This window comes from Myxine glutinosa, chromosome 6 (assembly GCF_964187855.1).
Source record: "Myxine glutinosa chromosome 6, kmMyxGlut1.1, whole genome shotgun sequence".
NCBI classification, from domain to species: domain Eukaryota; kingdom Metazoa; phylum Chordata; class Myxini; order Myxiniformes; family Myxinidae; genus Myxine; species Myxine glutinosa.
The window spans coordinates 178,824,993-178,841,401 of NC_136266.1; the positions used below are offsets into that span (position 1 = coordinate 178,824,993).

A 16,409-nucleotide genomic window follows, 5' to 3' on the forward strand; every position below is an offset into this window, starting at 1 on the left:
CTGTCTGCAGGCACATATCCTTATTCAACATGTTGATGTAGTCGACAGCCAGTCTGCCCCACTTTGGCCTTCCATGTTTAGCTGTGCACAGTACAACATTGGAAACAGGTTCGTTTTGCGGCAGTAGGAGTGTCCAGCAAACCTGAGATGTCTTCTTCCAATTTTAACTTGGAAGATAACCCTAAAGCTTTTTTTTTGTCTTTTGCTCAGATCAATGGACATTGAAAGCTGAACGAAGAAGTCCTGTAGGTACTGTCTGTCTAGCATCCGTCAAGTCCCTTCTCGTGGGTCATAATGGATCCATGTTTCACTTCTGTAAATCAGGACAGACTCGACTGCCGCCATGTTGCCTTCTCCGTAGATCCGTTTAAATCATATAGGCCTACTGTATATGTTTTATGTGCTTGCTTAGTGTTTATTCATTGTAATCTCTGTAATGAGGACCAACTTGTTCTGCTTTCCCTCAAAGTTCGGAACACTATCTGATTTAGAAAGTTTTGTTTCTTAACTACATCAGAGAACTAAATCTAAAATGTTTTCCCGAGTGTTTTGAGGCTTATGGAAGAACTTCTACATGGAATTCCTGCAGAACAAGTAGTCAGGGCCCTTAGGGATATTTTGGTTCAAATTCTTCCAAAAGCATCAAATTTGGCGCAGATGTTGCCCATGCCATACTCTTTCGATTTTGGACGGGCGCCAAGGGCGGTATGATCCGGGGACCATACCGGTCCATCCCGCCATGTCACCTGACCTATGACGTCATAATTAGGATACGCATCCAATCACATGGCGTACTATAAGTGGTCAAAGTTCAAAATGAATCGATCGAAAAATGAAGGCAGGGATCCATTTTTAAGGTTTTCATAAAATCCAAAATGGCCGCCAGGTCACATGACCTATGACGTCATATTTATGACGTGTATACAATCATGTATACATGAACCCGGATCATGATCGCACAAAAATTAAACACAAGGATATGGCATACAGTTCATAAAACATCAAAATCCGTACCTTTGTAATTAGACTGATGAACTGCATATGCCTGAAAATTAGGAAATAGACATGTAAATATTTCCTCTAATTGTCAAAAAATAAGGTCAGAGTTCGATTACCCAACCCAGAAACGTAAAATGGTGAACCTCGCGTAAATCTTGACAAAACCTCAAAAACCGACATGTTTGACTCAAAAATGACCTTTAAGATGACCTTGAGGGTTGACCTTGACCTCGAATCATCAAAATAACATCATAATTGGATTCCTCGACCTCGAAAACCCCTGAAAAGTGGTATCATACATGATTCCAACCCTTTTGGTTATTTAACTGATTTTCCTCTAATCCGGGTGGCGGCCATTTAGTATTTCGCCAATATGGGTCCCCCGAGGGGGGGGGGGGGGCGCCCGTCTTGGCGCCTGTCAAAAATCGAAAGAGTATGGCATGGGCAACATCTGGGCCAAATTTGGTGCTTTTGGAAGAATTTGGACCAAACGACCCCAAAATATCCCTAAGGGCCCTGCCTAAAGGACATTAATAAACATCAGCCGATTTGTACATGAATTAGGACAATTCGGGTTAATGAACAAATCAACACAGTGGATGAGATTTGAAACTGGGACACCAGCATCATGAAGTACAAGCAGTGTTCAGATGGGAAAATGACCAAAATGCGGACTAGCCATTAAAATGGCCAATGCTTGTTTTAGTCTTTAAAAGTCGGGTTTTGGCAAATGGATCCGTTCTTTTTTGTGTTGATACGCGATTGTATATACGCAATTGACCAATCCCAAACAGCATTTGTTTTATGAGCTTTGTACAGCAATTCCAGGTCATGCGCCATAATGGAGTGCAGCTGGGGCACACTTTTTCCTTGGGTTTAGTCATAATATTTGTGATGGTTTATTTTGTATTCCAAATTTATGGCTGCCCTTTTATCTGCCTTTTCTTAAGTTTAACTTTTGCTTTGTGATTTGGTGCCTAATGGCTTAGAACCCCCATGCCCCCCATAAAACACAATGACGAGGAACGTCTGGACTTCTGGCTCACCACCCCTCGTTCGGTCCACCGGCAACGGAGAGATCATGCACGCTGCTGATGTGGAGACTTTGAGTAGTTTCTTCATTCATCGAATCTGACGGCAATACAGATGTATGAATAACCTATGACATCATGGGTCATTCCCTCCATCGGGTTCCTTTTTTTTGTGCGTTGATGATGGCCTCACTCCAGAGAGTGGCGTTGGCCCTTCCCTGAGTCTCGGTGAGCCAAGCAGAACATCCCTTTTATCATTTTTATAAATTAGTATGTGCTGATGATTTGACTTATGACCTTGTGCGAGCTGAGGTTTCACTCCTTGTTCGTCGCTCTCCTGCTGCGATGAATCAATTAGGTCGTGCTTGCAAAATCCTATGGAATTGGTCATATTTCACGTTGGCCTAGTCGACTGCATGAGAGCTATAAATTGGGTTGTGGGGTTGACTCCTACCCAACACTATGACACTGGTAGGCCTGAATAGGACAAATTTAGCCTCTTTTTTTTCGCCTTTTTTAAAGAATAGGACAAATTTAGAATTTTAAAATGTTATTTATGTGAAATAATCTCGAGAGTTTTGCGAATTGTCTAGATTGTTGTGAATGTTGCTATTAGCTACTTTGTTCCTAACACCAGAATCAGTAGTGTAATGGTTAGAACAGGGGTTCCCAAACCCAGGGTCGTGAAGACCCGCACTTGGATCGCAGAGACCTTCTGATGGATCGCGGATGACTACGTGCCGCATGATCTGACAATGGTATACCGTATTCAAATGTTGGCAGCTTTCCCACTTCTTCTAAATCCTGGTTTTTGAGAGGGGGGTTTTCACGTTGAAAGCGTTTCCTCCGACAATTTTTTATGGTAGGTTGTGGGTACCGGTACCATTTGGGTCGTGGGAGGTGAACACGATTTAAAATTTGGGGTCATGGACAAAAAAGTTTGGGAGCTGATGGGTTAGAGCATTTGCTCTGAGTCTAGTCAGGTTCACTATGTTTTTTCGTTCAAAAATTTTGGAGATTAGCAAAACTATACATTTTTGGATTATTCAGAGGATGAGGAATCCAAAAATTAATGTTTACATTGCGTAGACACGTTTGAGAAAATGACACTCAGGACAGTGATGAAGATCTGGAAAAGCATATTCCTGAACGGTATAGACCTCGTAGATCCTGTGTATAGGACTTATAGTTCAATCTGACACTAACAAGGCTGCTATCTTGCTTTATAAACCCATACCTATAACTTCAAAGGACTTGCAATATCATGTATTATGTAATACAGTTATATCACAAATATAAAGACAATGGTTTTCAATCACCTTTGTTTGTTGCTTTTCTATCATCCTGAGCACTATTTTGAGGCCTTTATTGGATTCCTTGACCCAGAAAACATAGGATTAGCATATTTAATTAAGTCTCTAGGTTGACTAGAAGCCGAGATTGCGTAAAATATGTATTTTATGGCGGCCATTTTGAAAAGCCAAAATGGCGGCCATGCAGGTGTCTGTGCAAATGTCAACATTGATTTTCGGATTTTCCATGCTCTGAAGATTCCAAAAATGTACAGGTTTGCTAATCTCCCAAAATTTTGAACGAAATTATGTTTGTTAACATCGTGAACCTGACGAGTCTGTGAGGTTCGTGGTTTGAACCCCGACCGAGTTATACCAAAGACTTTAGGTGGGTAAGAATGGAGCAGGCTTTCCATGGGCCTAATGGCCTCCTCCTGCATCGAGGTTCCTTGTAAGAGAACTCTTATTGCTCATTTTCCATTTCTGTTTCACTCCACTGGTATTAGAAATGGTGAACTAGACCAATAAAGATTCTAACTATAGTTTTAACAGATGGCGGCATCCAGGAGGAAACCTCCATTGGTATGTAAATGTCAGCCTTGTTGTCCCAGCAGCCATTATTATACTCGTACATTGCCATGCAGGACATCATTGAAACCAAACTCAAGGTATTGCCTACCTGCACCAAATAAGCCAGGGTAAGTATTTTCACTTTAAAATCGATTGGATGTCAAAGATCGTTTCTGCAAGGCAAACGGTCGGAAGCGTTTGGGGTTTACGATTCGCGACCCCGACTCCATTGGGAGATGACCGTTTGCTCACACTTGCGCTTTGTGCCCAGCAGATGCTCCATGTTTGGGAAACATGTTCACGTGCACCAACAAAGACTGCATTCCGCACAACTGGGAGTGTGACGAGGACTTCGATTGTCCCGATGGCTCTGATGAAGAGGATTGCCGTAAGTAGAATGCAGCGCAGGCCTTCGAGGCCAGCACTCTGGTCCACTCCACATATCCGGCCATTGAAGCAGTCCCTTTTATTGCTGGCATTGCCCATTTTTGCCTCTTTTATAATTCCATCAGAAAAAGACTTTTGGGTGATATTATTATCAGCAAGGATTGCTTGCTGTTTGCTGTTGTTTTGACTTTCTTTGTATACAGGTTCAAGGCTCATGGAAGAGCGAGAACACTGAACGCATCGGGATGTAACAGAACAAAACTAGCATGGCACTCAGTAGAGAGCATACCTCCACCTGGTGAACAGGTTACGTTTTGTATCCACTGATAGGCTGGATCTGGATTCGGACCTGAACCAAAATCGAATCGGGTTGTTCTCGTCATCTAACCAACTGATCCACCAAGTTTATTCATAACTCGTCCATAACTTTTTTTAAATATCATGTTATTTAATCGCTTTTCACCCGATCTCTCAATGGTGAAGAATCACTTTAAAATTAAATAATTATTGTGGCCGAATCCATGTTCAGATCTTTACCAAAATCGAAATGATTAGTGCGTTTCACACCCATAACCTCTCCACCAAATTTCGTCCAAATTCGTCCATAACTTTTTTTAATATCATGTTATAAATCGCTTTTCACCCGATCTCTCAATGGTGAAGAATCACTTTAAAATTAAATAATTATTGTGGCCGAATCCATGTTCAGATCTTTACCAAAATCGAAACGATTAGTGCGTTTCACACCCATAACCTCTCCACCAAATTTCGTCCAAATTCGTCCATAACTTTTTTTAATATCATGTTATAAATCGCTTTTCACCCGATCTCTCAATGGTGAAGAATCACTTTAAAATTAAATAATTATTGTGGCCGAATCCATATTCAGATCTTTACCAAAATCGAAACGATTAGTGCGTTTCACACCCATAACCTCTCCACCAAATTTCGTCCAAATTCGTCCATAACTTTTTGAGATATCCTGCTATGTATCGATTTTGGCCCGATCGCCCAATGGTGAAGAATCACCTAAAAATTATACTAGCCGAATCCGGATCTTCACCAACATTTAATCATTTCGTCCTTGTCACACAAGGTACCTCAATGCCAAATTTCGCGAATCCGTCCACAACTTTTGAGATATCTTGTTGACAAACGGACAGACAAACTGACAGACGAACTGACAGACGAACTGACAGACGAACTGACAGACGAACTGACAGACGAACTGACAGACGAACTGACAGACGAACTGACAGACGAACTGACAGACGAACTGACAGACGAACTGACAGACGAACTGACAGACGAACTGACAGACGAACTGACAGACGAACTGACAGACGAACTGACAGACGAACTGACAGACAAACTGACAGACGAACTGACAGACGAACTGACAGACGAACTGACAGACGAACTGACAGACGAACTGACAGACGAACTGACAGACGAACTGACAGACGAACTGACAGACGAACTGACAGACGAACTGACAGACGAACTGACAGACAAACTGACAGACGAACTGACAGACGAACTGACAGACAGGGGTGAAAACATAACCTCCATCCACCTTTGGTGGCTGCGGTAATGAACAATACGGAAGCAATCTCTCAGGAAGGAAAAACTGGAAATGTGGAAGGTAGTCAGATTGGGGGTTGGTTATCGGGGGTAGAAAAGATCATGGTTTTGTATAAGGGATGATCTGCGATGGTGGTGAACGGCTGTCTTGAAGACCTGGAGGGAAGCTTGAGATTGATTACTCAATAATATTCATTCCTTATAATAAACTAACAGGACTTGCCGGGTGGGGGAGGGGGGGGATGTGAGAGGTGAGGTGAGAGGGAGGGGAAATAGATACTACACATACATCTTTGTGTACTATAGTTTTGAGAGGCCCCTCCGTTTTGGGGGAGGCCGGAGGGCTATGAGAAGGAGAAAAAAATCTACCTGTGCATAGAGTGCTTTAACCTCGGGGTTGCCCAGGTAAAAAAAGGAAATTGTAATACCCTCTGCCACCATCACCAGGTGGCGCTACACGGTACACATTTACATGGAGAATTTACGCCCCTCTCCTGGTCCCCCACACCCCCGAATGAGGCCGCGGCCACATAGCCTATGTTACCCCCAGACAAAGTTGTATTGTATTTGTACCCCGAGTAAAGTATATAAGTGTTTATAGCTGGAGTACCCGGCATTGCTCAAGCAAAAAAGAAACATTAACAAATTTGAAATGAGGGCAAATATAATGAGCAATTACATCCAAATCCGAATCCATCACAAATGTCAAATCATCATTTTACCTTTTCGTTGAATATTTTCTGCTGATCGTTCATCACGTTTCTGAGTTAAGTGTGATACCGATCAGGAAGAAGAGGAAGCTGCACTACCAACTTCGTACACTTCCGGAATTGTTTTATTTGTATTCAAATGTCTGGTGATTGTTTTGTATTTATTTATGCGAATGTGTACTTGTATATAAATGTCATTAATTTAAAAAGGCTTCGGCACAATTGAGCGTTTTTTTTTTGGGTTTTTTTCAAATCCCAAAAAACCAACTTTTTTATTTTCTTTTTTTTTTTGGCCTAAACACTCCCAGACACTCACGGATGAACCTCTGAAAGTTTGACGGAGATCCGTTGAGCGATCTCTGAGAAAAATGGCGACAGATAGACAGACAGACAGACACACACAGACAGACCAACAGCTCTCTTATATACTGTAGTAGATAAAAAAGTTCAGTCCAATTCGATTGTTCCCTACGCCACCAAAGGTAGATGGAGATTGATTCCAACCCTGTTTGTGTCTGTCTGTCTGTCTGTCTTGTTTGGTTGTATGTTTGTGAGCACGATATCTCAAAAGGTTGTGGACGGATTCGGATGAAATTTGGTGGACCGGTTGGGTGACTGACAAGGACAAATAGATTCGATTTTGGCGAAGATCTGAATATGGATTCGGATATGAGAATTATTATAATTTTCGTGATTCTTCGTCATTGGGAAATAGGGCCAAAACGATACATCGCAGGATATTTCAAAAAGTTGTGGACAGATTTGGACGAAACTTGTTGGACAGGTTGGGTGTGTGACAAGGAATAGCCTATTCAATTTTGGTGAAGATCCGGACCCGGATCCAGCTAGTAGAATTTTAAAAGTGATTTTTCACTATTGAGTGATATGGCCAAAAATGATATATAGCAGGATATCTCAAAAAGTTGTGGACGGATTTGGATGAAACTTTGTGGATATGTTGAGTGTGTGACAAGGACAAATAGATTCGATTTTGGCGAAGATCTGAATATGGATTCGGATATGAGAATTATTATAATTTTCGTGATTCTTCATCATTGGGAAATAGGGCCAAAACGATACATAGCAGGATATTTCAAAACGTTGTGGACAGATATGGACGAAAGTTGTTGGACAGGTTGGGTGTGTGACAAGGAATAGCCTATTCAATTTTGGTGAAGATCCGGACCCGGATCCAGCTAGTAGAATTTTAAAAGTGATTTTTCACCATTGGGAGATATGGCCAAAAATGATATATAGCAGGATATCTCAAAAAGTTGTGGACGGATTTGGATGAAACTTTGTGGACATGTTGAGTGTGTGACAAGGACTAATTGATTCGATTTTGGCGAAGATCTGAATATGGATTCGGATATGAGAATTATTATAATTTTCGTGATTCTTCGTCATTGGGAAATAGGGCCAAAACGATACATCGCAGGATATTTCAAAAAGTTGTGGACAGATATGGACGAAAGTTGTTGGACAGGTTGGGTGTGTGACAAGGAATAGCCTATTCAATTTTGGTGAAGATCCGGACCCGGATCCAGCAAGTAGAATTTTAAAAGTGATTTTTCACTATTGAGTGATATGGCCAAAAATGATGTATAGCAGGATATCTCAAAAATTTGTGGACGGAGATGAAACTTTGTGGACATGTCGAGTGTGTGACAAGGACTAATTGATTCGATTTTGGTGAAGATCAGAATATGTATACTAGAATTTTAAAAAGCGAATCTTTACCAATGAGAACTAGGGCTATAAACGATATATAGCACGACATCTCAAAGAGTTATGAACTAAAAAGTTATTATTCGGACTAAACTTTGTGGACAAGTTGGGTAGATGACAAAAATAAGAAGACGATTCGATTTTGGTTCATGCCGGTTCCAGAAATGACCAATCAGTGGATACAAAGCAGAAACTCTTCAGCCCAGATGAGGTTCTCGATCATATCACCATTGTAGTTTTCTCAATCTATTGTTCGGAATCTATTTCTCTCATTCCTGCGTGACCCTCCAATGTCCAGACCGGGATTTCAAGCTCTTTGTTGAAAAGCGCCTTGTTTACCTGCGCAGATTGTCGTTCAGCATACCATGCGGAGTTCTTTGAAGGCCATAGTTCGTTTTTCACCATGGGGGAGTTTTGTGGACCCAAGTTTTGTGACGTTGTGATACTCACAGCAGGGGCCGCTCTTACAGCTGTGTGTTGTCCACGTGACAAAGCAAGCACAGGGCATATATTTAATACATTATTAATGCTTCTGCCAATGATAGGAATTACATGCACAGACACACGATACGTATAACATCTTATTTACGAATTCGCAAATCAAATGTTTGCTGATGAGTTGGGTAAATGGTGGGAAACATCTGATGTAAAGGTCATTTTGCCCTTTCATTTTGCAGCAAAGGTCATTAGAAAGCACAAACTTTGCAGAAACTTCACAAGGCGTGACCTAATGACCATTGGAATTTTAAATTAATGCAGATGTGGGATGTATGGCTGTGAATGTGATTTGAATTTACGGGTCCATGACTTTATTTACTGGAGTTTCTTCACCTCTTGTTACCTCGTTCTTAATTCGAGCTGAGGCTAAGGGTCATGCTCTGGTCTGGTCTGTATTAAAATCAGTAATTTTGGTTTATTAGGTTTCCTCTACATACAATGTAGAGGAATACCGATTGTTTTTACTATCGTTTATTCTTCTTATTCTTCCGTCCCTGTTTTTCATGTCCGAAAACGTTTAAATTAATGTTCGCTGCAACCGTTGTTCCGATTGACATTTTCGCCAAGTGATTGGCTAGACATGTAGAATATTTTTTTACTGTGAATTATGACGTCATGCAGCACGTGGTATGGCGTCATCTTGGGGAAAAAAAACCGTTAAACTTTGCACCTCTATATCTCCGAAATGGCTCAATGCGAAAAAATTGCGTCATGGTTAATTTTAAAGAACTCTGCAATGGGCCCAAAAAATATTTATTTAGGATATTAATAGTGCTCACGTTACGAGGTTAGAATTCGACAAATATAACCGTTGATGCCATGAATATATATATATTTTTTCCCATGACCTAAATGAAAAAAGAATCATCATGCAAAAAAATTCGACGTCATACGTCACATGGATGTGACGTCATACGTCATACGTTGTCGTGCACCACATTGTTTTTCGTGGAAAACGCTAAAAACCCTTTTTCTCCTAAACGGCTAAACAGATCGAGCCCAAACTTTGCATGCAGAATCGCATGCTCATGACGAACAAAAAGTTCAGAGATCATGACGTCATAGGTCACATGGTTTAGGAGTTATGACGTTTTAAAGCGTAAATTTTAAAACCTATCTCTCTAATTTTTGAAGATATCGAGTAGAAACTTTAAAGAAATGTTCCCCATGTGGCAAGTTGAAACGCTATTTGGGAAGTTGCGATAAGTCGCATGGTTTGGCCGCAATAGATAATTGATTGAACGAAAATGTAAGAAAGCTTCTATCTCTTTAAACGCTGCATTGATCGACTTGAAACTTTAATGTAATGTAGTTGTCATCAAGCGCAATAAATGTTTAAAATTTCAACATGATTGGTTGTTCGGTCCGCAAGCCAGAAGTCGTTATTGTTGGAAGAAGAAAGGCAACAACACCTTTTCTTCCCAGGCCATCTAATTGATTGTGCCACAGCCATTTTCCAGATTTATTTGCTTTAAAAATCCTTTTCTCTGCAATAGTTGGACCGATTTACAGGAAATTTTCACCACAGGAGCGCCTCTGCCTGCAGAATGTTTTATGGTAATTATGACGTCATAGGTCACGTGGTACGTGCGCCATCTTGGAAAAACCGAAAAACTTTGCACCTCTATATCTCCAAAAGTGCTGCATAGGAAAGATTGAGACATGGCTTATTGTAAACAACTCTCCATGCAGAATAACTTATGTGAATGAAGATGTCATATGTGCCTCCATTATGACGTCATAATTCGACAAGTAAAAAAAAACCATCCGATCAGGATGAAATTTCTTGAGCATCATCTCGGTATAAATTAATGCACAAAAAATAATAATCATAATGGTGTCATATGTCACGTGGTTCGGCCGCCATATTGTTTTAAGGGAGATGCCTGAAAAACCACTAAAAATCCATTTTCTCCCAAATGACTGAACAGATCGAGGCACAATCGCATACCCATGACGAACAAAAAGTTCACTAACCATGATGTCATAAGTCACATGGTTTAGGAGCTATGACGTTTTGAAGCATAAACCTTGTATGAAAGCGGGGCTGTATGAAAGCGGGGCTGTATGAAAGCGGGGCTGTATGAACGCGGGGCTGTATGAAAGCGGGAAGGCAGAGGAAACCGGTCATCACTGCCATCAGTTATAAAGTGGCAGTTTTAGTTTTTAAAAATGATTTCTTGTCTCTCTGTGAATCTTCAATTTCAATGATATAATTTGATCGCATCACATATCCGTCACACAGACTGAATTGTACCAAGATTTTCATCCCTTGAAATCCAAGTGAAAGCGCATAAATTTGAGAAATCTAATTACCTATATCACTCAAGTTACCTGATATTGATTCATTATATGACTAGTTACCTGATACTGATTGCCTGTATCACTCTCATTACCTGATACTGATTTCCTATGTCACTCAAGTTAGCTGATACTGATTCCCTATCTCACTCCAGTTATCTGATACTGATTCCTTGTATCACTCTCATTACCTGATACTGATTTCCTATGTCACTCACGTTAGCTGATACTGATTCCCTATATCACTCCAGTTATCTGATACTGATTCCCTATCTCACTCCAGTTATCTGATATTGATTCCCTATATAACTAGTTACCTGATACTGATTCTCGAGATAACTCCAGTTATCTGATACTGATTCCCTATATAACTAGTTACCTGATACTGATTCTCGAGATAACTCCAGTTATCTGATACTGATTCCCTATATAACTAGTTACCTGATACTGATTCTCGAGATAACTCTAGTTATCTGATACTGATTCCTTATATAACACAAGTTACCTGATACTGATTCCCTGTATCACTCTCATTACCTGATACTGATTCTCGAGATAACTCTAGTTACCTGATACTGATTCCCTGTATCACTCTCATTACCCGATACTGATTCTCGAGATAACTCTAGTTATCTGATACTGATTCCTTATATAACACTAGTTACCTGATACTGATTCCCTGTATCGCTCTCATTACCTGATACTGATTCTCGAGATAACTCTAGTTATCTGATACTGATTCCCTATATAACTAGTTACCTGATACTGATTCCCTGTATCACTCTCATTACCCGATACTGATTTCCTATGTCACTCAAGTTAGCTGATACTGATTCCCTATCTCACTCCAGTTATCTGATACTGATTCCATGTATCACTCTCATTACCTGATACTGATTCCCTGTATCACTCATCACCTGATACTGATTCCCTATATAATTAGTTACCTGATACTGATTCTCGAGATAACTCGAGTTATCTGATACTGATTCCTTATATAACACTAGTTACCTGATACTGATTCCCTGTATCACTCATCACCTGATACTGATTCCCTATATAATTAGTTACCTGATACTGATTCTCGAGATAACTCGAGTTATCTGATACTGATTCCTTATATAACACTAGTTACCTGATACTGATTCCCTGTATCACTCTCATTACCTGATACTGATTCTCGAGATAACTCTAATTATCTGATACTGATTACTTATATAACACTAGTTACCTGATACTGATTCCCTGTATCACTCTCATTACCTGATACTGATTCTCGAGATAACTCTAGTTATCTGATACTGATTACTTATATAACACTAATTACCTGATACTGATTCCCTGTATCACTCTCATTACCTGATACTGATTTCCTATGTCACTCAAGTTACCTGATACTGATTCCCTATCTCACTCAAGTTACCTGATACTGATTCCCTATCTCACTCAAGTTAGCTGATACTGATTCCCTATCTCACTCAAGTTAGCTGATACTGATTCCCTATCTCACTCAAGTTACCTGATACTGATTCCCTGTCTCACTCAAGTTAGCTGATACTGATTCCCTGTATCACTCTCATTACCTGATACTGATTCCCTGTATCACTCTCATTACCTGATACTGATTCCCTGTATCACTCTCATTACCTGATACTGATTCCCTATCTCACTCCAGTTCTCTGATACTGATTCCCTATATAACTAGTTACCTGATACTGATTCCCTATCTCACTCCAGTTCTCTGATACTGATTCCCTATATAACTAGTTACCTGATACTGATTCTCGAGATAACTCTAGTTATCTGATACTGATTCCCTATATAACACTAGTTACCTGATACTGATTCCCTATCGCACTCCAGTTATCTGATAGATTCCCTATATAACTAGTTACCTGATACTGATTCTCGAGATAACTCCAGTTATCTGATACAGATTCCCTATATAACTAGTTACCTGATACTGCTTCTCGAGATAACTCCAGTTATCTGATACTGATTCCCTATATAACTAGTTACCTGATACTGATTCTCGAGATAACTCTCGTTATCTGATGCTGATTCCCGATATAACACTAGTTACCTGATACTGATTCCCTATATCACTAGTTACCTGATTTCCTCTATCAGTCAAGTTACCTGATACTAATTTCCCATATCACGCTACTTACCTGATACTGATTCTCCATATCACTATCGTTACCTCATACTGATTTCCTATATCACTCACTCTAGTTAACTGATACTGATTTCCTGTATCACTCCAGTTACCTGATACGAATTCATTCATATCAGTGTAGTTACCTGATACTGATTTCCCATATCACTCCAGTTATCTGATACTGATTTCCTATATCATTCCAGTTACCTGATACGAATTCATTCATTTCAGTGTAGTTACCTGATACTGATTTCCTATATCACTCTAGTTACCTGATACTGATTTCCTATATCACTCTAGTTACCTGATACTGATTTCCTATATCACTCTAGTTACCTGATACTGATTTCCTATATCACTCTAGTTTCCTGATACGAATTCCTTTATATCAGTGTAGTTACCTGATACTGATTCCTTATATCACTCTAGTTACCTGATACTGATTTCCTATATCACTCCAGTTACCTGATACGAATTCATTCATATCAGTGTAGTTACCTGATACTGATTCCTTATATCACTCCAGTTACCTGATCCTGATTCCCTATGTTACTCTCGTTACCTAATGCTGATTCCCCATATAACTCTTGTTATCCGATACTGATTCCCTACATAATACTAGTTACCTGATACCGATTCCTTATATCACTCTAGTTACCTGATACTGATTCCCTATGTTACTCTCGTTACCTAATGCTGATTCCCCATATAACTCTTGTTATCCGATACTGATTCCCTACATAATACTAGTTACCTGATACCGATTCCTTATGTCACTCAAGTTACCTGATACGGATTACGTGTATCACTCGAGTTACCTGAGATTGGTAACATTAATTTGTCCATGATTGTTAAACTGCACAAGGACATGTAGTTTTGCATTATTTATGATATGATAGTTCGCTTCACAATGCGACACTATTGGGGAGCATCACCAGGAGGGCAGTTTATAACGAGACGGTGAGTGATGGTGCCAAACCCAAACCATCATCTTTTGAATCCCCGACTCATCCCTTTGTTTCCTCGTGGAGAATGTGTCCTGATCAAATAAGACTTGTTTGTACATCGGAGACAACCTAATCCGTGGTGTCTGCCGTCGGGAGATAGATGCCTCGGGCCTTGAAGTGTATTTATTCTAATCGCGATGGAGACAATTTACAATAGCACGATGACGTCATAGTCATTTTACTTTGCACTTAAAGCATATACATCGTTTAAGTGTAGATGGATCAAAATATGTACCAGACAGGGTGTGTTAATTTGTCTCTCCCCCTCCAACCCCTCTCCCTCATCCTCCTCCACTCCTGCCCATACCCTACCTGGTCTGGTTACCCCAAGGTGGATGGAGGTTCTTTTAACCCTGTTTCTCCATCCGTTTGTGAGCTGGATATTTCAAAAGGTTATGGCCGGATTTAGTGGATGAGTCGGTTCGGCGACACGAACAAGCAGATTCGATTTTGGTTCAGGTCCGAATCCAGCTCGGGCCAATCAGTGGATACAAAACGTAAACTGTTCAGCCTGGTGGAGGTGTGCTCCCTACCTGTCCTTTGATAACCTTTTTGGGAGTGATGTGCACACCATATGCACTATAACACTTTGCTAGACTATGGAACCTCTTTGCGCCAAAGAATCCTCCAAAGACAGACGTAGATCTTCCCCAAAGACAACGATCCACAAGGGGAAACGTGCAGGTCGAGGCAGTTAGTTGTGCCTTGAATGTGTAAATCGTAATAAGGAAGCTTCTTTGGAGCTGGAACACGATGGAGGTGCTCGCACACCTGTTTATGTGGTTTTGAGACACTTTATTTATTTAATAAACCCTTTCGCAAGCACATCATGGAATGTGGACTTTAACGTGTATTTTGGACTTTGGATCTTGTGAATTTTGGACACCATCTTTTTGCGATGTCACCGTGGACAAGGTGGTCCCTTGACCTGTGTTGCTTAATGTCCTCCATACCGTTTATTTGCCCCCGTTGGACTTAGTCGGGATATGGATCGGGTCTCGTCCGTCCGTCCGTCCGTCCGTCCATGCGTCCGCAACCATATCTCGGAGATGTATTGACCTATTTTGTTCAAACTTGGCACAACAACAATACATGAGGGTGTACATATGCACGTCATTGTTTTTTCGAGATTAGATCCAAGATGGCCGAGTGGCGGCCATTTTGTTACTTAAACGTATCCCCAGCCATTTCTCAGACACCCATGGACCAATTTTGTTCAAACTTGGCACAAAGACAATACATGAGAGTATACATGAGAGTATACATGTGCAGAAGATTTTGTTTTGTCATCCCACCAAAGATGGCCGACTGGCGGCCATTTTGTTACTTAAACGTATCCCCAGTCATTTCTCAGACACCCATGGACCAATTTTGTTTAAACTTGGCACAAAGACAATACATGAGAGTGTACATATGCAGAAGATTTTGTTTTGTCATCCCACCAAAGATGGCCGACTGGCGGCCTTTAACTCCATACAGCAAAATTATACTAAAACCAGGGTTGCGCAATGATATTTTACGTCTTTTTCTTCTCGGTATTTTTTTTTTTTTAGGGGGATTTTGTCAACTCTGTTATTAGTTTATCTGGAAATGGAATTCCAGATAAGGTATTGTCATCGTGCTCTGTCCGTCCGTCCATCTCCTATTTCAACTTTTCGCGGCAAACCGCTGGGCCGATCCAGCTGAAATTCGGCAGCAAGGATCCGCTCCTGACTGGTAACGGGGATTGCGAAGCTAGTTCCGGTCAAACGACCGGAAGTGTGCCAAAATGGCCGACTTAGTAAATTCCTTAAACAATCTCTTTCTCCAGACCCACAAGTCAGAATGCCACCAGATTTGGGTTACAACATGAGGCGAAGGCCCAGATAAGCTACAGGTCCAGTTGGTCCTATTTTTAAAGGACATCATTCTGTCCTCGATTTGAACCTGAGTTTGTGTGGATAAATTGAGGAATGTGTCGTTTACATGAGACTCGATTCTCCGAAATTATGGATGATTTACCTGTCACGGTCCAGTGATGATATTGATGTCACTATAAATGTCACTAAAAGTAATTAATTTTTACTATAAATGGTTATTGTTGGAAATAACTATCATTAACTGGAAGTCCACGGATATCATACAATCTAAATAAACACTAA

The 16,409-nt window shown here is 40.5% G+C and overlaps 1 protein-coding gene across 5 annotated transcripts in view; it reads left to right on the forward strand.

The window, feature by feature from the left end:
* Window positions 1-1,492: 1,492 nt before the first annotated feature.
* The window catches only part of LRP1 (LDL receptor related protein 1), a 524,929-nt gene continuing 510,012 nt past the window's right edge, over window positions 1,493-16,409 (forward strand). For all 5 annotated transcript variants that reach the window (XM_078780908.1, XM_078780909.1, XM_078780910.1 and 2 more), the window contains exon 1: window positions 1,493-4,280. In XM_078780908.1, the coding sequence (XP_078637034.1) occupies window positions 4,187-4,280 (94 nt within the window). In that variant the 5' untranslated portion in view covers window positions 1,493-4,186. The remainder of the gene's footprint in view (window positions 4,281-16,409) is intronic.